General features: G+C 40.8%; 1 protein-coding gene across 4 annotated transcripts; it reads left to right on the forward strand.

Moving 5' to 3' along the window:
- The first annotated feature begins 523 nt into the window (after positions 1–523).
- ankrd44 (ankyrin repeat domain 44) lies at positions 524–27,999 on the forward strand. 4 transcript variants are annotated; one of them, XM_079563146.1, is made up of 28 exons: positions 524–985; positions 9,300–9,383; positions 11,564–11,642; positions 11,743–11,813; positions 12,562–12,762; positions 13,482–13,569; positions 13,840–13,982; positions 14,200–14,412; positions 14,917–14,995; positions 15,069–15,183; positions 15,258–15,340; positions 18,505–18,613; positions 18,683–18,751; positions 19,055–19,195; positions 19,495–19,560; positions 20,263–20,374; positions 20,463–20,531; positions 22,164–22,365; positions 22,646–22,733; positions 22,829–22,946; positions 23,082–23,304; positions 24,024–24,111; positions 24,200–24,283; positions 24,364–24,509; positions 24,632–24,714; positions 24,894–24,976; positions 25,094–25,185; positions 25,654–27,999. In XM_079563146.1, the coding sequence occupies exons 1-28, from the start codon at positions 959–961 to the stop codon at positions 25,929–25,931; spliced, it is 3,234 nt and encodes a 1,077-aa protein (XP_079419272.1). In that variant the 5' UTR covers positions 524–958; the 3' UTR covers positions 25,932–27,999. The 4 variants fall into 4 exon arrangements, with proteins under 4 accessions (XP_079419272.1, XP_079419273.1, XP_079419275.1 ...); XM_079563147.1 differs by having other exon boundaries at positions 18,550–18,613; XM_079563149.1 differs by having other exon boundaries at positions 25,751–25,924.

The raw sequence follows: 27,999 nt of genomic DNA on the forward strand, positions 1-27,999 counted from the left end.
ACCAATTTAAACCATACATTTATTTGAGAAGATATCCCCTAAATAATCATTATCTTCTATCTTTTAAATGGTTACAGATTTGATTTATGAACATGTTGGACTCAAACCACAAGTCCACTGTTTTTGCACAACATACAATAAGCTTGGTTAGTGGTTCTGGTGGAACTTTCTGAGAACACATAAAAGATACAGATAACGGCCTTTAAAAGATCGCTTCTATTGTGATAATACTGAGAACTGATTTAATCTTGCACAAAAGTTTTTAAATGCTAAATGGACATTTAATTTTGATCTAATACTAATACCACATAATTTATCCAAATACATTGTGATTATTTGTACAAAATATTAATACATAGAGAAATATTGTCATATTTTAAGTAGAGATTAAAGATTAAATAATTTCGATCTCTCCATATTTCCCCATGATATTTCATTGGGGAAATATTTTTAGGGGTTGCAGCAGCAGCAGTGCCTTTTCTGTCCAGTAGATGGCAGCAGCAGAGAGAGGCTGGCTGTTGTTGATGCTGTGGAAGGACCTCTCCACTTCTGCATCTGAGGAGAGCATTAGCCCTAACTTCCTGTGTGATTTGTGCCCAGCTGAGAGCAGTCTGCTTGCTTCTTTATGAGGCTGGGGGACCGGTTGGCTCGGTGTGTGGGTTCAGGGACGCAGAGGAGGCCTTAAATGTGGATTGTTTACGTGGTTGGGTTAAGCTGCCTCCTCTCCTCCCTGCGACTCCGAGCAGCTCAGCAGCAGCTGCACCGTCGCCGCAGATAGCGTCCGTGGAGCGGAGCTGATGGCCGTGGCACCACCGGCCTGCATCACCCTCTCTGTCTGCTGCTGAGAGCTCTAGACCCCGGGGCGGCTGGATACAGGGGGGCCGGGGCGAGCAGTATCCGCTGCGGCCGGTGCTGTTGCGGTGGACGGATGTGAATGAGCTGAAGAGCAGATCCAGAGATGGCTGTGCTCAAACTGGCAGACCAGGTACAGACTCCACTGCTAAGTGCTAATGCTGTAGCGCAGACCCAAACAGAGCTGCATACGTCTGGCCCTGCTGATCCTACATTAACCACTAGCTAATACTAGCCTCGTTTCAGATGATCTTTGGTTTGTGACTCTGGACTGTTGCATTCAGTAAGTGGTTGCATCAGCTTTAATCGTGATGTAGGTGTAAAGATAAAATGCAGCCTATTTTATAGAGATTTCCTGCATCATCTTCCCCAAGCATCCTCAGGGGCTTGCACGAACACTAAAAGGGACTTACTTAAGTAGAGCTGTGTTTGAACTCTTTATTTTTTATTTTTTATTAGTATTATTATTATTTTATTTATTTATTTTAATCTGAGGTCATGTGGTCACATCCATCCAAAAGGCCCACACAGGGTTAATTTTAGTCATATAGGCTAGTTGCTGATGAAGATGATGCGAAGTGTTAGTGATATAGCTCTAATGCTTCAATTGCAACTGAATGTGATCAGTTCTGCTGAATGACATACATACTTTGTATTCTATGTATGCCCAGGAGAGTCACTGAAGTGATTGTGAATGGTGAATGGTAATTACCATTTAATCACAGATAAACTGATACAAAATGAAGTTATATTTCCGAGGCAATTCATTATTTACTTCCCAATGTTGATCAGTTTGATGAGATTGTACAGAAACATTAAAAGTGTGGACATTAAGTGATATATTTGCAAATCTAATTGAACAACTCCATAGCATATTATTATTCAGCATTATCTAGCACTGTTACACAGTGTTTTGCGTAACCCCAAGCTACAGGGATTTCCTGTTAGTTGCAGAAAACGCACTGATGATGCTTGATGCAATCTTGATGCCTCAGCTCACGGTCCCATGGCTCGGACAGTTTTTTTTGTGTGAAAGCATGACATGCAAATTATTGTTCAAGTTCAAGAGTTAGCTTCCTGCTTCACAAGGATTGAAAAGACCATAGCATTGAAGAATGAAATTGCCCATGCACATTTACATGCAACGAAACACAAATTGAAGTTTGAGTCCTTGCCTGTCTCGCTCTCGCCACAGCCCTGATCATGGCTTTTACAAACATCTTTGAGTTCCCAATAGTCATTACCAAATGTTTCTTAACGAAAGCCTGGATGGTTTTAAAGGAAATATTGACCTGCGTTTTATGCAGAGAAAATTATCACAATAACTGGCCTAAGAGTAGATATTTTATCGACTAGTATTTTGTTGGTTTTATGCAATGGGTGCAAGCCCAAGCAGACAGCTCAAATACCACAGCTCGTGAGTGTGACTTGCCAGAATTTATTTGACCTTTCTCACAAAAATTATGATTATGATCCGATTTACAATTTCTGTTTTAAAACCAAGATTCTAATAAAACACTTAGGAATTTCAGAACCTGTTTGTAAAGGTCTTAACTGCAGGTTTAGCAGGGCTTTAAGACCCCATGCTGACAGATTATTTTTGTTGTTTTCAAAGTATTGTACATTGCCTAAATCAGCCATTCCCAAAGTCTGGAGTAAGGGGTCCCCCATGTAAAACCGAACACTCGACAGACAATAATTCACTCTATTGAAAAGACTTGTAAAAACATAGCAATTAGAGGTCGACTAATATGGATTTGGGGATTTTAATTGGCCGATTGTGATAAACTCAGCCGATATTTATATTTGTCTTATATATATTCCTGTGTATGATGCTTCCAAACTGTAAAATGTGTCAGTGTTGTACTATCACGGCAGAGGGCTGATTTATTCATCACATCAAGTCTCTTATCTCTTATGGCTCTGAAGTTATAAGCAAAAGTCTACGACATGAAAATATAAAGCTGGATCCGAGGTATACAAACTTGTGACCATATTTCCGCCGCGATGTCTCTCTGCTCCCCTGAGGTCTATGAGATTGTGGGCTCAGTGTAAAGCTCTGATTGGGCTCCTTCCAATGCAAAAAGTGGCCAGTCTATCCCTTTTGGTTGCGGAGATATCGGCATTATGTTGATTTTGTTAAATACCCATTTATCGACATCTAATAGCAATAACTGTATATGAAGTAGTAAATTTGATATAATATACATTTCCTTAAAAAATATATGTTTTTTCAGTGTAGCTACTTGCTTTGTCGACAGGCTTTGGGGGCCCTGGACCCCACTTTAGGAACCACTGGGATGAATTATTGCAGTCTTTAGACTCACAAACCAATGAAATTGCATTTTTTATTGAATTGTGATTAATTATGCTTCATACACACACATTTACCAGCACTTGGCATTGGCTAGTTTTGATATCAATCCCAGTGGCATCCAAAGAACAACATACTGTACAGAAACTAAGCTCTTCAGTCGTGTCAAGCATCAGTCCTCAGTAGTGGTTTGTGATTTAGAGCTTGACTGGTTTGAGGGCATCACAAGCCGCCTCCTGACCCTGAGGCGATGGAGAGCAGCCAGTCCAGACCAGGCCACTGCCAGCATCAGAGGAAATGAAGACCTAGATGAAGAGTTTCTTTCTTATAGCATGACGCGGGCCGGTCTTCTTGTACAACGCAGGTTAGCCTCTCGCAGCATGTCTGAAGAATGAAAACGGGCCTAATCTGATGGAGGATGGTTATGAATGGAGAAAGATTGAAAGGAAATCTGCTTCTCTTTGTGCTTCCTCCTAAATCAACATTCTCCTATCCGGTGTCTCAAACGGTTTACGGCAACATGTGTCTGCTTTACATTTTGTCTGTTTCAGTGACACATCAAGGCAAAATCAGAATTAAATGAGAAAGATTAGGACTAAAACAGGACTTTTTCAATCATTTAAATTACTAGACACTTTAGTTTTATGATGTGTAGGTGAAATAAATTCTCAAGCAGATGAAACTACTACTAGTGATGTTGTACCTTCTTGCAATATAATGCTTCTGCTAATTGTGATGATGAAAATAATTTGGCGATATATTGTGTAGCCATAGCTATCGATATAAAATGATGACTTAAATTTCTAGAACATAGTACTGTTAAGTGGGAATGAGCAGAGGCAGATCTTGCTCAGACATACTGACATCCTAATAACAGGATAGTGAATTGTTTGGGACAAGTCGCATATTCCTAAAAAGGACTCTTTTGGTAATGTCCGGGTATTCTATTAAAGACAAATAAAGACCTCTGCAGGAAACGACGCACTCTTGTTCTGACAATTGTATGACCTACTTGTTTAAAGGGCACCACACAACTCGGTTCAAATGGCAACCTGCCAAATACATTTGTTTTTGCATTGCATTCACAATATATCCGCCGTCATAGTGGTTTCACTGATATGAATAGTTGTTTGCATAGCGCTGGCTGTAGGTGAATACGTGCAAATGCCATTGTCCTTAGTTGTACGTTTACGTTTAGGCCTGTAATCCAACAATTTGCATGTAAGTGTACTTAATATGCCTGTTCGAGGACTTACATAGGAAGGATTGAATTAAATGTAGAATTGTTGTTGCTGTGGCAGTGGACCCAATTTCACACAACACTTTATTTTATTTATTTGTTCACCCATGGATAGGATGTCATGATACTACCCCACAGTAAACCTCGCTTCCTCTCTCATGCCCTCACCAGACTCTCCAGAACCCCATGGAGAACAGGAGAGTGCGCCGTGGCACGAATGCCAGCTCATAGTGTGTGAGTGTGTGTTGTAGAAATGGAGAAGAGCAGAGCTAAAGGGCCATATGTTGCAGAGTGTTGGCAGTCGCGCAGCCCTCATGCTCTACAGCTGGGAAATTATTTAGACAAAACACCGGCCTCTCTACGACTTTCTTATCACTGCTCTGTACTGATTAGAAGTAACGGTGTGAAGGTGAATCCAAGCTGAGGTGAACGCTTGAACGATTTAAGAAAAATATCTAATTGCAGTTTTTAATGAGAAGTATTAGTTTGGATTTTTCTTTTAATTGAAATTAATCTCACAGTGTACATTTTAATCTCATCCATAAGAAGTAACCTTTCAGTGAAGATGGAATTATGAGCTTCAAAACGAATGCAAGAATCACTCGTATGTTTTTAGAGGTCGAAAGTACGGAGTTGGCCAAATTTGCATGACCTATAGTGACTGGATATACAGTGCCTCTCGAAAGTATTCATACACCTTGAACTTTTGCACATTTTGTCATGTTTACAACCCTAAACATAAAGATTTTATTTAGATTTTTTTTACTGAACGTTCACACACAAGTAACCGACAACTGTGAAGTGAAAGCAAAATGATACATGATTCTGTTATTTTTCAAAAAATAGAAAAGTGAAAAGTGGGGCTTGCATAAGTATTCATACAGCATTTTCTGAGTGCATTAAATTGCTTTTATAACATTCCTAATGACTCCAAAATGTACACACCTTGGCCTAACCATTAAATAGAGGCCACCTGAGTGTAATCTACTCTCAGTATAATTTCGGCTGTTCTTTTAGGCCCTCAGAGCTGTGGTCGGAGTGTATTGGTCACTAAACAACATCATGAAGGTCAAGGAGCACCAGAGAGGTCAGGGATAAAGCTGTGGAGAAGTTTAAAGCAGCGTTAAGTTACACAAAGATTTCCCAAGATTCAAACATCTCCCGGAGCACTGTTCAATCCATCATTCAGAAATGGAAAGAGTTTAGCACCACTATGAACTTACCAAGACGTGGTCGTTCACCTAAAATATTAGATCAAACAAGGAGAGCACTGGTAAGATATAGAACCAAGTGCCCCAAGATAACTCTGGAGGAGCTGTGAAGTCCTGCTGCTGAGCTGGGGGAATCTGGACATGGGACAACTATAAGTCGTATCTACACAAATCTGGCCTTCATGGACGAGTGGAAGAAGAAAGCCATATTGAAAGGAGGCCATAAGAAATCCCGTTTGAAGTTTGCTAGAAGTCATATGGAGGACACAGCTGCCATGTGGAAGAAGGAGCTTTGGTCAGATGAGACAAAAATTGAACTTTTTGGCCCAAATGCAAAACGTTATGTATGGAGCAAACCTAACACTGCTCATCGTCCTGAGTGCACCATCCCCAGTGTCAGATATACGGGGGGGGCATCATGCTGTGGGGATGCTTTTCCTCAGTGGGGACTGGGGAGATTGTAAGAATAGTTGGGAAGATGAATGGAGCCAAATACAGGGACATTTTGGAGGAAAACCTGCTGGAGTCAGAAAGAGAACTGAGGCTGGGGCGGAGATTCACCTTCAGCAGGACAATGACCCTAAACACAAAGCTAAATCTACAATGGAATGGTTCAATAAAAACATATTAATGTGTTAGAATGGCCCAGTCAAAGTCCTGACCTAAATCCTATTGAAAATCTGTGGAATAATCTGAAAACTGCTGTTCACAAACGCTCTCCTTCTAATGTGACAGAGCTTTAGTTGTTTTGTAAAGAGGAATGGGCTAAAATGTCACTCTCTACATGTGCAAATCTTGTAGAGTCAAACCCTAAAGGCTTGCTGCTGTTATTGCAGTAAAAAGGGGTTCCACAAAGTATTCATTCACGCAGTATGAATACTTATGCACGCCCCTCTTTTCGGTTTTCTATTTTTTGAAAAATAACAGAATCATGTATCATTTAGCTTTCACTTCACAGTTGTCTGTTACTTGTGTATGAACGTTCAGTAAAAAAATCCAAATAAAATCTTTATGTTTAGGGTTGCAAAAGTTCAAGGTGTATGAATACTTTCGAGAGGCACTGTATATTGCGACCTTTTGCAATAGGTTTTACAGCCCTTATCCAAATTTGGGCTGTTTCCTCTCAGTATTTACACTTCATACAAGTCCCCCTCATATAAATCCTCTACTGGGACATACCATCCATTTCCTGCTGGATGTTAAAATAGAAGCTAAACACTTCAGATAGATTTGTCTAAACAAAAACTGCCTTCTCACTCCTCTTAGATTAGGGCAAAAATAAAGGCTACTCGGAAAAGCATTTTCAAGTTAAAAAATAGGATAGTATTTCAGGAGGCCAAAGCGCTGATTTTGGAAAAAGAAGAAGTACAAAAATGGTGTTGGAGCCACTACCATCTTGCTGAAATAATGTCAAAAAGTGTCGTTCTGTAGTTTTTACTGTATTCAAGACATAAAATTCCACCTATTGCCAAACAAACATCTTAAACATCTAAACTAATGTACTTTGTATGTTGCCTAAATCCAGGCCCAAGGGGGTTATAATTTTTAGCCAGGACTTACAGGGTAATTATCCTTATTTGCCAGAGCTTGATTTGAAGAAAGCTTTAGTTGATATTGGAACAAACTCCAAACCTCAAGGCACTTTGTGATACAAGTTACAACTGGCTCATACCACTGCAGGAAGTGGTCTCTTGTGCACGAGTTTAAGCAGAAGTGAAATGCTGCCCTGGAGTTCCTCTCTCTGTTTCTGAGAAGAGACTGTGCAACAGGAAGTGAGGCCGAGAGACAAGGGAAGTCATCTCGCGGATTTAGAATAATTACCCTTATAACCTGTGGCATGCATTCCTTCCATCTGCTCAGACATGTTCACTGTTAATGATATTGTACATATTGGAGAGTTTGTATCCATGACGAAAGGCTCTTAGTGTTTTTTTTATAATTAGAATAAGAAGTAACCGGGAGACAGGCTGTTTGTGAGCAGTGTGTTGTTAAAACTAGCATCACTTCCCTTCTATGACTGACATTTTAGTTCTTGTGTGTGAGCTTTATAGCATGTGTATGACTATGAGTAGAACTTCATGTACACTATTAAAGCGATCACATATTTGCATGTAGAAAATAGAACTTCAATACAACTACGACTTAAAAGAAATGTGATATTTGCATGTCTTCAGTCTGGAGTTTTGGAACATGGCAACAACCCGACCACCATTTTTAAGTAAAAAAAAATTTATTAGACGGAAGACCCCTGCCCTTTGGAGAAATACAAATAAGATTTACCTGTCCTTCCTTCCCCTTGTGGTATTAATATATTATCATAAATTGTATATTGCGATAAAGAGCATTTTGTGATGTACATATTTGGCAAGTGTACATTTGCTCGATGACTCACGTGTGCCAATTGTAATATTTTTGTTGTTGTTGTGGTGATATTGCATACATCTCAAAACTACGGCTGGGTACCGTTAAACGCTACTAGTCTGGTATAAAAAAAAAGGTTTAGTTACTACTGCCTGTTATGGAAAAAATATAAGTATCGAAAGCATGTACCGAAAAGAAACATTACATCTTAATATTCAAGTTTTGGTGCTGTTGGTCATCAAAATTTCAAAGGAAAAAAAATGAAAGACGAGTTGAAAAAACAAAAACAAGTGGAAAATTTGGGGAAAAATGAAAACGATAATAATAATTTAGAAAAATTGTGGGAAAATTTGGGGCAAAATTGTAAAAAAAAAAAAAAAAATTGGGAAAAAAGTGGAAAAAAAATGGGGGGGGAAATTAGAAAACTCGTAATGTGTTTTTTACGCCCTGTTGTTGTTAAAGGAAGTTTCTCGGTTGTTTCACCTGAAACATATGCTTCAAAAGAAATGAAATGGAAAGAAAAGGAAAAAATTAATATTATTCATCTGTTTGATGGTTCTAGATGACAAATATTTTAGTATAGGTATCAAAAAAAGTCGTTAAAGTACCGGTATCGAAAAACATGTAACGGTACCCAGCCCTACTCAAAACTGTTATTTTGAGCTGTTATTTGTTGTATTTAGCTCGACATGTCCGCTGTCTCCTCCATTCAAACCCCCAGCGCCTGTGTGTCTTTGTGACCCTGAATGCACAGCCCGTATTTACATTATATCTGTGACTATGCCTTCAAAATAAGGGCCCGACCTCCACGCACAGAAGTACCCTTAGTCCCTTGGTTAAACGTGTCCTTGGGCTGGGATTTTATTTTGAAGATCGTTATCTACAAAGCTCTATTTGAACTTTTGCGCACAACTGGAGATATCCTCGTCGCTGCTAATCAGAGGAATATTTTGAGAGAGTGTACAGTAGGTTACATTCTTGTAGTAGCTCGCTCTGGCCTTCTGTAAACATACCGCAGCTCAAAGTCAAACAGCTGCCCCGCACACAGCACCATACACCGTGGGAAGAGTCATGCCTCAGCTGGCCACTTTCAGGGCATATTTTCTTTCTCGCATTAATGCTGGAACTGATGGTGTGTAGCACTGACTTGGCCCCTCTGGTCATATGGTTTGTGTCCTCCTTGTTCAGGCTTTTGGACACCTTTTTGGAACGCGTAACACAGCGCTCGTATTGAACTGTATCATCATTTGGTGCATGAAGCTGATGAAAAGACAGATCAGTTCTGTTGTTCACAAATGTCTGAATTTGTGTGTCTCCACAGCCTCCTCTCATCCAGGCCATCTTCAGTGGAGACCCAGAGGAGATCCGCATGCTCATTTACAAGTCTGAAGACATCAATGCGCCGGTAAAGACAGATCATATCAACGCTTTTTTTTTTTAAAGCGCTTCACAGTAAAAAAAAAAAAGTCCTGGGTTTGATCCCTTTGCTGGACGGTGCCTCTGCATGTGTCTTCTCCGGTTTCCTTCCAGTGCTGCGGTTTCCTAACCACTAAAAACATGCACAGTTCCGACCAAATAGACAAATAAACAAACTGAAAGGATACAATCTTAATGCACGGTCCATTCACAGACAAAGTCATTTTACTGAAGTGAGAGTTGAATGCCAGGATTTGATCATTATTAATGCAGCAGCTCGACTGTCCCACCATCGTCAGAACCCTCACTACTTCCGGAAGTAAGAATTCCATATGTTTTTCCCATAGAATCAAAACCAGTTGTGTTAACGATCTACTAACTACTATTTGTCAGATGATGAAGTTTCAGTAAAATATTCTAATTCATAAATTAATCTTCTTTTAAACTGTTATTTTCTCCAAATGTGTATTGGAAAACTTTTTGGAATTTTGTTGCTTCCTGAATTAGAGCGGGTGAGACTTTTGAGCTCTATTTTCATTACACTGAGGTGTTTTTTAAAGCTGTACTAAGTAACTTGTTTACCTTCATAAATCCTTTTCGTAGTCCCTCTGGGGGTAATACAAGTATTACTGGGATGATTGGGGGGACTCTCATCTCCCCCCGGTGTCTCTGGCCAGAGAACCATACTTGCAACTTTCCCTGCTCCGACCTGGAGACCCAATACACACTAATGGAATCACGAAGAAGAAACTAACAGGCCAACGGGCAAAGCTAATTGTGGGCTAGCGCCACTTTAGCAGTATTTCCAACCAAGTTTCAGTGAAAAAAATGTTCTCCATTGTGTAATTGGATGTACAATATCCCTCTCTCCCTAATGAGCAAAAAGCGACATGCTACTACACCTGCAGTGGTGCTTATGGCCTCTAGGGGCATGAGTTTCTTGTTCTGTTTTAATTGAAACAGCCAAAAAAAAAATCTAGTTACTGCTCTTTCCACCCAAGATACTGTAATTAGCTGTATAATCCACATACCGTAGTGACACAACAAGGATTTTGCTTGTCAAAATATAATCCGAGAATTTAAACTAAAAATGAACAGTGTTTTGTGATTATATCACATAATAGGTCTTAAATGGATTTTTCAGTCCAAACCAGAGCTAATTTCAAATCGGTCAAGTGCCAGCAGTGGCCACAGACAGACATGTGTTTTCTGTGCATTTGTTCATCACATGGCGAGATGCAACAGCATGTCCTCTTTTTGCATTCAGTATCTCGTGTTCAGGGCTGGCCACCGGAAAAGGACGCCCAGTTTGCTGCTGTATTCTGTTTATTGGAGAGGCTGCCCTCGGCCCTAGTCACATGGACTGGAGAACTGCTTATAGACACTTACTGTTCGAGTGCGTGAGCTCATTGGCCCGAACAATAGCTGTGTTGACACTGACAGCTCTGGGACTCTGCAGATCATTGTCCAAAAAATAATATAACAACCTAATCCATGGTGCTCAGTCTGCACTTGTCTTATAATGCGGCTACAATGTGAAAGCAGGCAAACAAGTATTCAATGGGGATTAAAGAGAGAGTGTCATTGTTTTACTAGTGTATTTGTTGCTGCATTGTTTGTTTTTTATTACACTGTAGCCCTAATGGTGCTATAGGACCACAAAAAAATAAGCCCTGAATTCAATTTCATATAATTTCTTCACAATCCTAATTGGGGTTGGGCGACAGGATAGGAAAAAAATATTCCCCTTTTTTCATAGAGCTCAATTTAAATGGTATCTGTATTCTTTACACTTAGTAGCTTTATATTCTATTATCATGTAGCTAAACCTGCTCCCTGCTCTCTTTCATCACACATTTTTATTTTAGCTTGTCCGACTGCCCACTCCTCCTTAGGTTGTGTGCCAGTTCAATTATTATTCTTTTTTTTATATGTTAAAAACCCAATCAATGTGGCTAAATCCACCTGTCTGACACTGTTATTTGTCAACTCTGTAATTAATTTACAACTTCCTAAGCATTTAAAAAAATTTTTTTTATCTTAATAGATGAGGTCACAATCAGATTATGTTTGCCATTTCATTTCTTCTTCGTCTTGGCACACCTTTAAAAAGACATTGGGAGTCTCTCTCTTTTATTTAGTTATGTATTTTGTTGATTATATCTTCAGGACACAGAGAAACGCACACCACTCCATGCAGCTGCTTTTCTGGGAGATGCTGAAATCACAGAGATCCTTATTCTCTCAGGTAATAAACACGGTCTTTACCTTTGTTCATGGATGTATTTATTCTTTATTGTAATTATGAGTCATGATTTTGGTGCTGTGGCCCCTCCTCTCCTCCATAGGGGCGCGAGTCAATGCCAAAGACAACATGTGGCTCACCCCTCTGCACCGCGCTGTGGCATCTCGGAGCGAGGTGAGCTCAATGTGCACCACACTCTGAACACGGGCCTTTCTTCCTCCACTTCCCCCCACCTTTCACCGAGTGTCGATGTTTCCTTGGTGCAAGCAGATTGTCCTATCCTTAAAACCGGTTATTCAACATAGCTTGAATGTCTCCGGCCATTTTATGGTTTAGTTTGCAACAGTAAAGTACGTAAAGGATTATTTCCTTCTAAAGGTGTGACCGCTTTAATGCTGGATTATAGCTGCGGTTTGTAAGACAAGCAGGAAGCAATGTGTCAACACCCAAATGCTGCATGTAAATCAAGCCGCTACAGTTCTAAGTAGTGCAGTCTCACAGCGGAAGGCACAAAGAACAAAAATGAGGCTCAGGCTTTTAATAAAACTATGCTATTTCACTAACTGTCACAGTTGTTGTTTAAGTATTGTGATGTGAATGATATAAGATTTGCAAATTTAAGTTGTAGAATTGCTTTTTGTAACTATTCGAATTGCATTTTCAATTTGATTACTATTAATTGTGTCTCTGTCGTCTAAAATGAATGAATAATAATACCTTGTATACACTACGCCGTTTATTTTAGACACTTTATTACAATTTTTTTTTTGCATCAACCACATTTACATTGTATTTTTTTAAGGCATTGTGAGCATGGACTGTTGTTAAGTTTATTCATCTTTAATTTTTTACAGCGCAACGTAAAGCATAATATTCACAGTAAATACACGTTTTAAACATGTTTAATCTTCTCCCTCACTAGGAGACTGTGCGCGTTTTAATCCGGCATTCGGCTGATGTGAACGCTCGCGACAAGAACTGGCAAACCCCGCTGCACGTCGCCGCTGCCAACAACGCCCTGCGCTGCGCGGAGGTCATCATCCCGTTACTGAGCGGCGTCAACGTTTCGGACCGAGGAGGACGCACCGCACTGCACCACGCTGCCCTCAATGGTCACACAGAGGTACTGTGCACGAGGACGCCTGACTGGAATCGCTGCATTAGTGATGTCCACTTGTCCAAGCATGAATATTAAGATCTTGCCACCATGATGTTTGTGTTTGGACATATTAGACGACTTCTTAATCCTCTGTCCTCAGTTTATTAGCAGAAAGAAGAGAAAAAGGAATTGAAGTGAGTCTGAATGAAAGTTGTAATTGCTTAACAATTGAGTCAGAGCGTCTTTGAGAGGTCTTCCCCATCTGCAACAGTTAGTATCTAGTATAGTCTATTTGAACTAACTGCCTCACAGTGTAACTTTAAGCTGAAAAAAAATTGTATTCAGTTTCTTAAAGAAAAGTAGCAACAGGCCCTGATGTAACATCTGTTCTATTTCAAATGGAAAGCTTAGTTTCAGCAAACACGTGGGTGCATTTACCTGTAGCGCTATCATCGAGGCTGCGTCATAAATCCACCAAACCAAAAAGGAAAGGCAGAGGAGTTTTGGAGCCAAACTGAGTGAACAGCTTTTCTATTTCTGACTTGGTGTTTTCTCTTGTGTTTATGCAACAAATAGACCAAATGATGACATACTGAATATTTACAATACAGTTACATAAGGACATCACCCACATACTCCTTCACACTGACAATCCAAAATACTGTAGCAGCCGTACAAATATAGCATGAGATTGGGCAACACTGCAACATTTCTCTAATTCACATCCTATGTTTCTCGTTCAGATGGTAAACCTGTTGCTTTCGAAAGGAGCAAACATCAACGCGTTTGATAAGAAGGACAGCAGAGCGTTGCATTGGGCTGCTTTCATGGGTAAGACTCCCTGTATATATTTAGAAGATAGTTAAATATATTTTGTATCACATAACAACCATTTCATTAGAGCTGTAGTGACGACTTTAACAGAAATACCAGAATAAGCACATAACAATATGATGTATAGTTTGCAGGGATAAATTAGTATGTTTATGATAATGAGTCACTGTTGATATTCACCTCATGCACAGTACGCTACGTTTTAGTAGTTTTTCATTAAACGGTGGTTTTACAGTCTTTTATAAATGTTTTTCTCATCTCGTGCAGGTCATTTGGACGTGGTGTGTTTGTTGGTGAACCAGGGGGCAGAGATCAGCTGCAAGGACAAAAGGGGCTACACTCCACTCCACGCAGCGGCCTCCAGTGGACAGATCGCTGTCGTCAAGCACCTTCTCAACCTGGCTGTAGAGGTACGGCATAAAATGAAGAGTATTCATGAAAAGAGGAAAAACTGGACACTTTTATTTTAGTTTAGTCTCCATGTTCTGAATTGCATGTGATTCTTGTGGCATATTAGCTTGTCGTACATCAGCCTCATGTTCCTTAGTGTTTTTAAGTGTACACATAGAGCACTTGTTGATCTTAATAATACAGTAAATAACTGTAACGAATGTTTTCTGTCCTCAGATAGACGAGGCGAACGCGTTTGGGAACACCGCGCTCCATGTGGCCTGTTTTAACGGTCAGGACGCAGTGGTCAGTGAGCTCATCGACTATGGGGCGAATGTGAGCCAGCCCAACAACAAGGGCTTCACTCCTCTGCACTTCGCCGCAGCCTCCACTCACGGGGCGCTCTGTCTGGAGTTTCTCGTCAACAATGGGGCGGATGTCAATGTGCAGGTAAAATTAATAATGATGATAAATGTTCTTTATATTTAATGAAAAGAATAGACTTATGCCAGGTATACTGTGGGTTCAGGAAGTATGCATATATACTGATGTTTTATTCATCAAAAAATGAAATGAAGAAGTGAAACCGCTTTAAACTTCCTCCTTATGGCCACGCCTTGGCCCTGAGCCTGCAGCATCAAAAAGAAACGATGTCTCGATGCCAAAGCAATATTACAGAACAGACTGGAGACATTCTTTTTAAATTCTCTACATTCATGACATATTGGCCCTGGCTTTTCTAGAGTGCATGCCATTTTAATGAAGTCAGAAATAAAAGTCATATTTTACATTCTCTCTAATGTGTATAAAAGTGGATGTATCGTGGCTTGTTAAATATTTTTGGATGCTTCAGATATTAAAGAATATGTATACTGCCTGGAGTTACTTAGAAATTTGCAGTTATTTATGTGTATTTTTTTGACAAAATATGTATCATTTTTGCTGCTTTTGTAGAGTCGAGACGGGAAAAGCCCTCTTCACATGACGGCTGTGCACGGACGCTTCACTCGCTCTCAAACCCTCATTCAAAGTGGTGAGACTTGATTGTTTGAAAGACAAAGACTTCGGGACATTTTTGTACTGATTGATCTTCATCTTCATTGCAGGTGGAGAGATTGACAGCGTGGACAAAGACGGCAACACTCCTCTCCACATCGCGGCCCGATATGGACACGAACTCCTGATCAACACGCTCATAACCAGCGGAGCTGACTGCACGAGGTTGAGCTCCTGACAAATGCAATATAAATGCCATTGTAGTAGGTAAATTAACCTCAAGTATTTGCTCTCTAAAGGCGAGGAATCCATGGCATGTTCCCTCTCCATTTGGCCGCCTTGAACGCACACTCCGACTGCTGCAGGAAACTACTGTCCTCAGGTACCATCGAAAAGGGAGGAATGAGATTAACTGAAAGATGTTTGTATACATTACATCTATAAGTCAGAGGTTTTTTTTCCTCCCCCATCCACTTTTGAGTCAAGGCACACCACCTCCTCACCAAATGACACAAATAAACAAAAATGTGATGCTAGTTCTGCCTGTACAAGGAGGCCTGGCTTTTTTTAAATTAGGCTTTGATGGTTTAAAATAGAAGCGTTACAAGAAACTCATGTGGGTGTAAACTATCTAAACTAAACTATAAGCTAAATATGATATATTTTAAAGCAGTACTAAGCAATTTGTTTATCTTAATAAATCCTTTTCGTAGTCCCTCTGGGGGTAAAAAGTGTTGATGGGATGGTTGGGGGGTCTTTCATCTCCCCCTGGTGTCTCTGGCCAGAAAACCACGCCACACAACTTTACTGCCTACGGGTCGTAGGCCCCAATACACACTAATGAAATCATGAAGAAGAAGCTAACAGCCAAAGCTAACGGTGTTCTAGCACCTCTTCAATAGTATTTACAGCCAAGTTTGAGTGAAAAATAATAATCTCCATTGTGTAATTGAGTTGTGGCACAATGTACAATATCCCTCTGTCCCTTTGTCTTTTCTGTCTGTGTAGTATTTACTCTCACGGACAATTAATGACTAAAAAAACACAACATGCTATGACACCTGCAGTGGCGCTTATGGCCTCTAGGGGCATGAGTTAAGTGGTAGTTAGGGTATATTATTTTTCTTTTTTTTTGTCATATTATTTTGAGTATATGTAATATTACTAAATAGAATAAACGTATACTAAATATATGAATAATACAAACAATTTAATAAACATTTTAAAAACAGTGATGCAAATGTGGATTGAAAAAGTGGATTGAAGAGGCTAAGCATTCCCCATAGAGCTATAAAAAGGTGACCCAGATGTCTACATCAACATTTTATCAGCTCTGAACAAGGACATGTCTAGAGCGATTATACACGTAACTAAAGGCAGTATAGAAACTGTTAGCACTTCCGCAGCTCTGTTGAAGTGACTATTTCACGGTGCACTTTCAGAATCATCTGCATGTTGTGTTAGACCTGTTTTGAATTAGCATTATGCTCGTGCCTCTGACACCACCCTCTGGCTTGATACTCGCTGAGGATGGATCTGGGTTGTTTTTGGTTCCCAGTGGTGAATTCCTCCAACAGCAAATGCATTCAGCTCGGGCCAAATTCGAGTCACACTGTCCCAGAAACAGACAAGGCCTCAGTCAGAGTAATTACACTCTCATTCAACCGGGCTCTCTCTGCTCCGGCTGAGATGATACTCAAGTTTTTCTCGTTTCAGAGATCGTCGTGAGGTGGAAAAAAAGAGCTCCAAGTTGTGAACTATCTGTGCCTGCATAGATATAGCCGTTCCAGCATGCTGCTTCATCTGGAAGTGTGGCTCTGACTGAAAATACTTACTACTTTTTACAGGATTTTTGGGGGCTTAATTGGATAGGACAGCACAGAGTAAAAGAGGGTGAAGAGCAGGGAATGACATTCAGCAAATTGTCAGGACTGAGTACACTGACAACCTCAGGACTTCACGATGCTATATTCAAAAACCTTCTATGTGATATTTTACTTAACACTCCAAAAAAAATGTGTACATAAATTTTAGTTTCAAATTATATGAAAACGAGACCTAAACAATACTAACTCTGTTCAAGACAAGTAATTTATTATTATTAGTTTGGCATTGTTTTGGTCCTGAGCTTTGACACAGTACTAATGTCACTTAATAATCCACTCACAAGTTGCGTGCATCTAAAGAAAACTTGCCTGATCCCTCTGAGCCTGTAGAGCCGGGGGAACTGTGCTGCTCATGTGGTACTGCGCTGTTGTAACCAGCAACAAAGGAGTCCTTCACATGCCCGCAGCTGCAGCGTCTGGACTCAAATGTTGTGATCACTGGAGACTGGCTTTTGTATAGAGTTCACAGCAAATGTGCGAGCTAAAACTTCCCATAACTGTACAATGAATATTAGGGAAAAAAAGGTCATTAAGAGACGTGAGACTCTGCGAAATCTGGCGACGGTTTTGTGGGACCTTTTAAAAGAGACTCGAGCGTGTAGCCTTGGGGTTTGAGGCATCGAGGTGCAACTGAATGTTTTGTATACAAGTTCATCTGCTGACTACTGTTGCCTGTGTGTCCTGATTCAGCACATAAACATGCTGAAACTATTAACTGGTTATTTAATACCTCTGTAGTTTTGCATTTAGTTTTACCCTTTATCTTTTGAAGTAGCGGTGCAAAACACCTACCAAAAAACCAACAGCTGTATTGGCCTCATATGCAGAAAAATATGAATAGTTCGATGCCACAGACACCACACCATTAAATATCTCTGTAGCAATAATTACTGTATTTATAGTGGTGTTGTACTTACGCTATTGTTGGGAACAAGGTTAGGCACACTCCTCCTTTTAGGAATGAGGTGTGTCTGCTCATTTGTCCCTCAGTGATCTCTAATGTTAACAAGAGAGATCCACATAAACTGTCTATCTCCTAATGTGCAGTATTTTGACATAGGTTCTAACCCAAGTGCCCCTTCTCGACGCTATCATGTCTGGCTTTGGATAATGTATTGGATAGATTAGCGTCGACTTAAAGGCTCCAGACTTTATTTTTTTTATTATTATTTTCTTATTTTATCTTTCATTTTTCAGTATGCTGCCAAAGCAGACATTTGTGGAAAAGAGCTTTAAGTACTGAACATCTAATTAAAGCATTTTTATTTATTGAAAACTTGAAATGGCAAAGTCTGGGTTAGAATTGCGTTTGGAAATTCAGGAATGAGTCTGGAACACAACTAACAATTTAAAATGTATGCGCTCCCTTTTAATTATTGTTTGTAAACAAAACCACCAATCAGGTATAGGGCCTTTAATGAAATCGGTTTGCTGCTTTTCTCTGTGAGTCCTCACATGTCCTGTTGCCTACAGTCTTTGTGCCTCTACTTGTGTATATTGTGTAGTTTTGGCTGTGTGCACTGTCAGCTGACCTTTACTGTCCAATGTCACACTAACTTCTCTCTCTATCTCTCTCTCTTTCCACCCTCTGCTGTCTCATCTCTCTCGCTGTGTGTTGTGTGGCCTCCTGTCGTCTCCCCCGCTGTGCTGCCCTCCTCAGGTCGGAGGTTTAGCATTTTGTGTAACGACTCGGTCCTGTCCGCAGGCTTTCAGATAGACACTCCGGACACTCTGGGGAGAACGTGTTTACACGCCGCCGCCGCTGGAGGGTGAGTGCTGAAAACGTTTTTTTAAACAGACTCGCAACCTGTTCTCACTTGACCCTTCTTTCTCCACAGTAATGTGGAGTGTGTGAAGTTGCTCCTGAGCGGTGGCGGGGAGCATAACAGGAGGGATAACTGTGGAAGGTAAGGTTGAGTGAGACCTCCTATCACAAAAAATGTGAGTTTGTGATAAACTGAAAAGTCTATTTTATCAGCTACAAAGCCCTGTTATTGTGGTAATACATGAACTTCACATACTTTGACCCCAAATCAGAGATGAACTTTGGGTGAAATCCGAACTAAATCTGGTCATGACTGTTGCATGCATAGTACTTTAGTTTAGTTTAGACTTTTACAGAGAATGCAATTGATGTCACAGCATAGCAACAGCATGGCAACAAAATCCCAAAGAGTGGCAAGTCTGCATTATATTTTTTCATTCCTCAGGACCCCTCTCCATTACGCAGCTGCTAGTCGTCACTATCAGTGTCTGGAGACTCTGGTGGCCTGTGGCACTGCCATCAATGCCACGGACAAGTGGGGGCGCTCTGCTCTTCACTACGCTGCTGCCTCAGACCTGGACAGAAGGTAAAGACAAGACCCCTTTTTCACTAAATCCACCGAAACACATCCTTTGCACCTTTTCCCATGATGCGGCAGTGAATTATACATGTGCCCGCTGCATATAGGAACTCTGTGATCCACACCTCACTGTTTCTATGGTAACGGGGGTCACAGTCAGTTCACGCTCGAAACAGTATGTATGGCCTCCAGCATCCAGCGGTTACCTCACTTGTTGGCAGCAGACAGTGCCATAGTGTGAAAAGCGGTTTTGTTTGAAAGAGTTAATGCTTTCATCTTCCCTTACACCCTGTGTCTCTTCGCAGGCGTCGAGTTGCTCTGGAGCCAGAAAGTGAAGGCGTGCAGGCAGAGAAAGAAAAAGAGGCTGCGCTGTGAGTCTATACTGCTTGTATCATGAAGAGTTACATGATAGCTAGGGTCGGTAGTATTCCAAAGTAGGTCATGGGGTGAGTTGGGGGTCGTTAATGGTGAGTAGAATTACAACTTAATCTCCAGATATGTTCATTAATCAGTAAAAACTATATTAAAAAACAGCAATCCAAATTCAGCATCCTAGGAACAAGTCTGGTGCTAATTAGCGACCACAATATTCTGTCAAATAAAACTAGAATAAACCTTAATTTGACTAAACGTATAGTGACATTTTTGGCTTTTATTATACACTGCACACAATGAATAAAAAGACCAAAAATGGTGTAAATAAGTTATGTCTATGAAGATACAATAATGAATCATCAAAAATCAGAGGTTGGTTCATAGTTTGTAAGGAGGATGTCTATTATGTCTATTGTTTATTGGGCAGTTACGTTTGCTGTCACAACACACACACCCAAAAGAAGCCGCCCTGCTTAGAACGATCTGAAAACAAGGAACTAATGTTAACAAATCATAAATGGTACGCAACACAAATGTTACAGCAGCTACATGGAAACGGTCTCTGAAAAGGTTAAAGGGAAGGTTTTAACAGGCAAAGGTAGATAGTGACTTGAGCGATAATGTAAATTCTAGTCATTGATTTTAACGTGTGTGCATTTCTTTGCTGTTGTTTGTTAAGCGTTGTTCTCTCGCTACAGATGTTTAGAGTTTCTTCTGCAGAGCGGAGCCACTGCCTCTCTCAAAGACAAACAGGGCTACAGTCCTGTCCACTACGCTGCAGCCTATGGACACAGGCACTGTCTAAAGCTGGTCAGTTTCAACACCATCTCATCAACATCTTTTTTTTTTTACTTGCATTTGGTTTTCTAATGAATTCTGCTCTAATTATGGCCCGCAGTTGCTGGATAGAGATGACAGTCACCATGATCCTGAATCTCCAAATGCTAGAAGTCCCTTGCACCTTGCTGTAAGTAAGCTCTGCAACTGAATTTTCTGTTTAGCCTAGAGACCGTGAAAAACATGGATGTAGTATCACTATAGTTAGTTAGTTGCGGGAAGCCTATTAGGAAATGGGGTCATGATCCGGAAGTTTCTTGCTGTAATGGACCTTCCATTAAAATGTTTGCTTTTGCCCCTCTAAGTCATTATTGAACACAGACTTGTCATTCTGGCCTCCATGTGTTTGTCTTAACATTAGGGCTGTCAAAATTAAAGCTTTAACTCACGATTAATCAAAAAAATGATTAATTGATTTGTGATTATTTAAAGGGACTAGATGCAGGTTGGTCGTTTTATACTCAATACTGCCACCTCAGGTCTTATGTGTAACTGCAGCTTCTTTATTAAGCTTGTGCATGACGGCACTTCGGACCGAATTAACACCTTTTTGAGTGACAGTGCAGGATTTTAGAGGTAGTTGTGGTGAATAGGTCTAGGGAGGAAAATACATAATTTTAACATTTTAAGCTCTGTATAGTCCCTTCAAATTATTTGTTTTGACCAAACACACTCCTGTATCTGAGCACACACATGACCTGAAAGAAAAAGCTCTTGTATTAACTACATATTGTAAGCCAGGGGTCTCCAACCTTTTGACACATCGAGGTACTTTTATGTAACAAAAGTGAGAGAGCTACTAATGCATCACAGAGGCTTGTCTAATTATGCTGTTTCAACAAAAAATACTTTAATTTTGTCCTTAAACTTTGTCCTTAAACTCTACACTTAAAGTTTGCAGTTTCTGTCCACAATATACAGCAATAAAATGTGACTTATGAAGTGCGTGCAGAAATGTTAAAGCCTTGGGCGAGTGAGAACTACTGGTCTCAGATCCCCATTAAAAGCTTTAGGGTTTTTCCCATAGAAATATGAAACTGTGAATATTTGGTTATTGAAATGTGTTTTTAATTTGAGTGTTTTATGAAGGCCAAGTATTAATAATGTTTGTAATTATTATAGAAAAAAGTATCGCTATTAATCGATTTTCACGAGTATGATTAATTGCGATTAAAAAATAATAATCGATTAACAGCACTACTTAACATACACAGCATTGTCCTAGTTTTTTTTCCTTTCTGTATTTTTAATTTTATTTTCACCCTTTTCTAATGAGTCTATCGTTATTGTACAGTCCACAGTTTGGGTCCACAAAAACTTGCCCTAATCTTGTGACAATCAAGCCTGTGTGATTGAAAAAGGCGACCATTTTTCAACACTACTGTGAAAAAGTAATTTCCCTTAGTTCATTTGTTTTGACAGAGAAGACATCGAGCTTTGTACCTGTTTTTGTTTCATGTGTGGAGTGTCCCAGTGATTTATTGCAATATCAACCTTTAGGTCCAAACATCTGCAAAGTCACAGTTAAAAGCCAATTGTACCAAGACTTAGACCTTAATTTCATACTATAAACTCTATACAATGTCATGTTGTCACCTTAACCTCGGGCTGAAAGCACACGCCCAATTACTGACATGGGGCTTTTTAATTATCAGGTCTGTCAGTCCTGTAGCGGTAACAGCACCGTCTTTGGAGTTTGGAGGACAAACTGTGATCTTTTCAGCCCTATCTTAACCAAAGCTATTGCTATGTCGGTCTACAGGCGTACCACGGCCATGCTCAGGCGCTGGAGGTCCTGTTGCAGGGGCAGAGAGACGTGGACCAAGGGGATGAGGCTGGCAGGACCTCACTGGCTCTGGCTGCACTCAGGGGCCACACGGACTGCGTTCACACCCTCCTTAGCCAGGGGGCGTCGCCGCGCACCACCGACACTCACTACAGACGCACCCCGGTCCACTTTGCAGGTACACGCAGTGGGGCATTACATGGAGAGTGAGTTTGAGCACAGTGGTAGAAATTGTGACTAGGCTTTTTATCAAAATCTGACCAACAATCTGTTTCGAACAAATATAATTTGTGGCCTTTACAAGGTATAATCGTTTTCACATCCATAGACACATGTTTTCACACACTGCTTGCTCAAGAGCATTTGTATAAATCATTCACACTCTGTTCTCTCTGGGTCTGTGTGTCGCCTAACTTACTATTAATAATCTGTGACATTTTGTTTCTTCACCTCTTCAGTAATGAATGGCCATACGACATGTGTGCGCCTCCTGCTGGATGAATCAGACAGTGCAGACCTGGTGGATGCGCCAGACTCTCAGGGACAGTAAGTTATAGAGTTGGTTTGTTTTCATATTCTTTTGTGCCTTTTTTGGGGGGGTTGAATAGTTTGTTTTTGTAACTCTGTTTGAACTCTTACAGGACTTCTCTGATGTTGGCCGTAGCAGGAGGCCATGTCGATGTGGTGTCGTTATTGTTGGAGAGAGAAGCGAATGTGAACTTGTCCGACAACCACGGCCTCACAGCTCTTCATCTAGGGGTAAATAAAGTTTCAGAATCTTTTTATAAGATCAATATGTATACCGTTATTGGGCAAGGGTTTAACTCATGACCTTGATCGATAGTGGATATTTGGATCAGTTCTTAACCTCTTCTGTGGTTTCCTCTGCATCAGCTGCTGTGTGGTCAGGAGGAGTGCATCCAGTGTCTTTTGGAGCAGGAAGCCTCTGTCCTCATCGGGGACTCTAAAGGTCGCTCTGCCATCCACCTGGCCGCCGCCCGGGGACACGCCTCCTGGCTGAGTGAGCTGCTGTGTATTGCCTGCTCAGAGCCCTCCACCCTGCCCCCTCTGAGAGACCTTCACGGGTACACACCGCTGCACTGGGCCTGCTACTACGGTGAGTGCAGCTTGGAGGAGAGGTTTTGAGGTGTACCATGGAATACGTTTGTTAAAGGGACACTGGGACACAGAAAAATACTATTACTGCAGGGAATAATCAAAGAATGGATTTGGATGAGGACCTAACGTATTTTAATCTCAAATTCTACTGACTTTAGTCACTTCTCCATGGAGACGAGTTGGAGACGTACCCACTCCCGATAAAGTTACAGTCATGTCTGAGGAGAGCTGAGCCGCTCGCAGCAAAAACACATGTTTGTACATTTCTAAGGTCTTTTTCCAATGATGAAATGATCTATCATGAAATAAGTACAATTCTACGCGGTGTGCCTTTAAGTATAGTAAGAAATAATGAGCTATTTCCGGGTCCAAACTGTTGAGAGCTCCATAGAGAAACATAGCAAAAAAATAAGCCTTCATTGTGTATGGAAAAAATAATTTGATAATGAATGGCAGAAAAGCATTACACAAGAAATTCCAGAGTAAATGTAATATTTCTGTGCGATCTGATGTTTAAAGAGAGAATTGTAGTCGGCTCTATAACAGGTTAAAATCAACTAAATCCCATTACTTATACTTAACGGAACCTTTTGTCAGTTTTAACTTGCCATCGGCCCATAGCAGCTGGAGCAGAGCAGAAATCACACAGCTCATTTTTTTAAATCTGGCATTCTGTTTACCTCAGACAAATAGAGTTGTCAATTTGTCTTTTCTCAGGTCACGAGGGGTGTGTGGAGGTTCTTCTGGAGCAGAAAGGCTGCCGATGCATCGATGGGAACCCTTTTACTCCACTGCACTGCGCTGTGTAAGTCCCTCATACGAGCACATTACTTTGTCCCTTTTCAAACTCCTGTGTGACAATTTCCATGTTGCCTCTTTCTCGTGTAACACAGAGTCAATGACCATGAGCCTTGCGCGTCGTTGCTGCTGGAGGCGATGGGGTCAGACATATCTGGCTGTAAGGATGCTAAAGACAGGTCAGATCTAGTTTGAGATAAATTAGCTTGTTATGCTGACTTTGTGGACATTTGTAACTTTTCCCGTTCTCTGCGTGCAGGACCCCTCTTCACGCTGCATCCTTCTCCGGTCACGTTGACTGTGTTCAGCTGCTTCTATCCCATGATGCACCTGTGGACGCTGCAGATCAGTCAGGACGCACAGCGCTGATGATGGCCGCGGACAAGGGAAGGGTCGGGGCTCTAGGTGTGTAGAGACCCGAGCCTTTATCTATGAGATAAATATAACTTTATCTCAAACATAGATAAAGTTATGTTTAAATGTTTTAATATCTTTAACTCAATTCTTTTTTTTCCATGTTATTACAGAGGTGCTGTTGACCGGTGCAAGTGCGAACCTTAGTCTCACTGACAAAGATGGCAACACAGCGCTGCATCTAGCTTGTAGTAGTGTAAGTGTCCAATGAGTTGTTTTGTTGAAAGGCACTTAGTCTATTTTGTAGTGGAATGAAAATGTGATTTATCCTTCATTTTATTGTGAAGAATCTGGATTATAGAAATGGACCACAAAAAAAAATTGGGCCGTTATGTTAATGCCTTTATCTAATGTACTTTATGGTAATTGTTGCAGGGAAAGGAAGACTGTGTTATGTTGATTCTTGAAAAGCTCTCTGATTCTGCACTAATTAATGCAACAAACGCTGCACTGCAAACGTGAGTCTTTTTTATTTCAAATTGCAAAACAATTGCTCAATACCTTTTATCTATCCACTCATTTTCACCGGGCAATTTTACACATTGACTTTTGTGCTACGTTTTTTCTTGCCCCAGTCCTCTCCATCTGGCTGCCCGGAGTGGTCTGAAGCAAGCTGTCCAGGAGCTGTTGTCCAGAGGGGCAAATGTCCAAACAGTGGATGAGAATGGTAGGGCAAATCAAAACCAAAACTAGTTAAATGCATATGTGTGACTGCTGCATGGAATCTGTTTTTAAGCATTACAAACATTGTCACGGTTCCCACTGAAGGAAATCCCAACTATAAACACAATTCATGTGTTACTTTTTAATGTGTTCAACTACATGGAAATATAGTTACTAACTTAGCACCAATTGCCAGAGTTGCACAGTGGAAATCTTGAACTACGTAGCTTTTTTTGTTGCTTGCTTTTTGTTTAATTCTGAATGCACTTGTTTGTAGACATGAGCTGTGGTCGCTCTGTACACAGTGTGCCCCAACGTGAGTATTTCTGTTGCCAAAAAGCTGAAACTAATTGAATGCTGCTCCGTCCCTCCTCTTTCTGTTTTTTGCTTTGCCCTACCCCGCTTCCTCTATGTCTTTGTCTGTACCGCCTTGTCCCACCCCCCCTGTCCGCCTCTTCTGTCTCTGCCGCAGGTTTGACCCCTGCTCTGGCTTGTGCTCCTAGCAGAGAGGTGGCTGATTGTCTGGCTCTCATTCTGGCTACCATGATGCCTTTCTGCTCCCCTTGCAGCTCCGGAGCGCCCTCCCCTGGCGCCCTCCTGAAGCAGCTGCCCCAGATTCACGGAACTAAAGTCCCCCACGTCACCGCGGCTGGTGCCGGTCCCAGGGGTCAGCGCAGCCCCAGGAACCCCTCGGGACCGTCCAGTGAAGGAACCACTGAGAACGATTCAGAGGATTCGGAAACTTTCTGACCCTCCTCCCTGCTACCTCAGCACACACTTTTAGACTTTTTAAATTTCTCCCTTTGAGGAGCGGCACAGTGTTTTTGAGGCAGAGGGCTTTGACTTTGCTTGGTGTCTCCTCCTCCTCTTCAGTGGAAGTTGCACCTGTTTTCTTCAGGCTCACTGCTGCTGTTTGTCTGCTGTTGACCTACAGTGACCCAAACTAAAGCAAGGTCTGCATGCTTACGCTCATCCCCACCATGTCCCCTCTGCTCATGGGTGCTTCGATCCAAAACGACCTCAGTACCAGTCTCTTCCCTCAAAGAGACTCATTTGTCTTAAAGCCATTTTTATCTGTCTGTAATTTTGTAGAATAATAGGGAACTACAATCTTTTTTACTGTTGATGTTGCATTTTGTCACACCAAATATTTGACTGCCAACTGAGAAAAGGTTTTGTTAGTTTGCATCCATTTTGTTACAGAAAGTAGTCCTCTGTTTGAAGAAAGAAAAACTGCCCTCCATAGCCTAAAGTATTAAATGTTTTCCTTGGTTCTCTGCCTTCTGGTACTAGCCTTGCAATTATGACCTACTCTTTAACCCTGATAATCATTTTGTGGTTTTCATAATTTAAAAGTAAACTTGCCTATATTTGCTGTGACAAAGATTTGAGTAGCCTTTGCTTCAGGTTTGTACTTCACATAAAAAGGTACGCACAGATCAGATTAGAAATTCAAATGTAAAAAGACGGTGAGATTAATATTATGTAGTTATTCTGTAGCTGTGATTGGCCTTTTGCACTTAATCCACTAATACAGCACACTCCTATGGACCATGGTAGCCAGGGTTTTTGCAGTTTGGGCAGCTCCAAATGTTCGATCATGCGTATTTTCCAAGACACAAACGACTAACGATGCCCTGTATTAATTGTGTAATTTATTATTCAACTCTTGATGGTACAAATACTGCCAGCACTTAAATGTACAGGAACACAGGGCCTTGACCACTTCATCCCTTCCCCACGGTCGACCTACCTACCTATGTGCCATTGTCTCAATCATGTCCAGTGCCTTGTCATTCTTTTTTCCAAGCATATTGTACAGTAGATTTTCAAATGACACCTTAAAGGGATATTTCAGGATTTTTGACATAGGGCCTCATTTCCTAGGTATCTGGAGTGTTGTTGATTTCTGGATATATAAAAATAAATATCTTCAGAAATCAACAACACTCTGGACAACTAGGAAATTAGGCCCTATGTCAAAAATCCTGAAATATCCTTTTAAAGAGGCAGTTTACCACATTTGGCATGCTGTGGTGCTGAATTAATTGTCGTAGTTTCAAATGAAATAGGTTTAATTTGACCAAAAAGTCAAATGTATCTATTTTGCATCACTGTAAATTTTGATGTCTGTGTTCATCAAATGCCATATACCACAACATGAAAAATTATAAACTGCCTTCAATTAAGATATTAATCTTCCTTAAATAAAACAAATGCTTCCTTAGGGGTAATGCACTTGTTTCCTAAACGTAAAGGGTGATCTTTGCTACTTTTTTGCCATCTGAAAGGTCAAATTTGTGTTTATTTTTTACTTGATAAATAGGCCTACTACCAAATGAATTAAATGCCTGGATTGTTGAGTGTTGTTCATTTAGAACATAGCGAATAATGTTGGCTTGTACTAAATTGTTTTGTATGTGGTTGTAAGGGTGGTCGATAAGGTACTCACATGAAAATGCTTTTGTATATAGTCTTGACCTGAAACTTTGTATGAAAACATTGACATCACTGAAGACACAATGTGAACAGCTTTGGGTTCACCGCCATTGTATTGACAAGCACAGTCTTCTCCTGCTTCTATGCTCCCCAGTCCCAGCCTGAACCTCTGACTGACTACTTCCCATCATGCACCAGTCCTGACAATCGCTGTTGTCGTGTCTCTGATGATTGTCACACCAGTTCCTGATGCAGTAAGACGCTGAAGGCTGTTTGTCAGCTGCACTTGATTTTATATAAACTGTGTACCATTTCAAAATCCTTGTGTGTTTCCAGTTATTTGTGTTACTTTATTTTACCCAGGCAGAGAGTCACGTGT

Source organism: Gobius niger (genome assembly GCF_951799975.1).
Source record: "Gobius niger genome assembly, chromosome: 9".
NCBI lineage: Eukaryota > Metazoa > Chordata > Actinopteri > Gobiiformes > Gobiidae > Gobius > Gobius niger.

What these genes read in the sequence shown, in the direction of transcription:
- ankrd44 (XM_079563146.1), top strand. Translation starts at nt 959, where the DNA reads ATGGCTGTGCTCAAACTGGCAGACCAG. An exon ending in GCACTGGGCCTGCTACTACG is followed by an intron (nt 23,305 to 24,023) that starts GTGAGTGCAGCT and finishes GTCTTTTCTCAG; the next exon opens with GTCACGAGGGGTGTGTGGAG. An exon ending in TGCATCTAGCTTGTAGTAGT is followed by an intron (nt 24,715 to 24,893) that starts GTAAGTGTCCAA and finishes TAATTGTTGCAG; the next exon opens with GGAAAGGAAGACTGTGTTAT.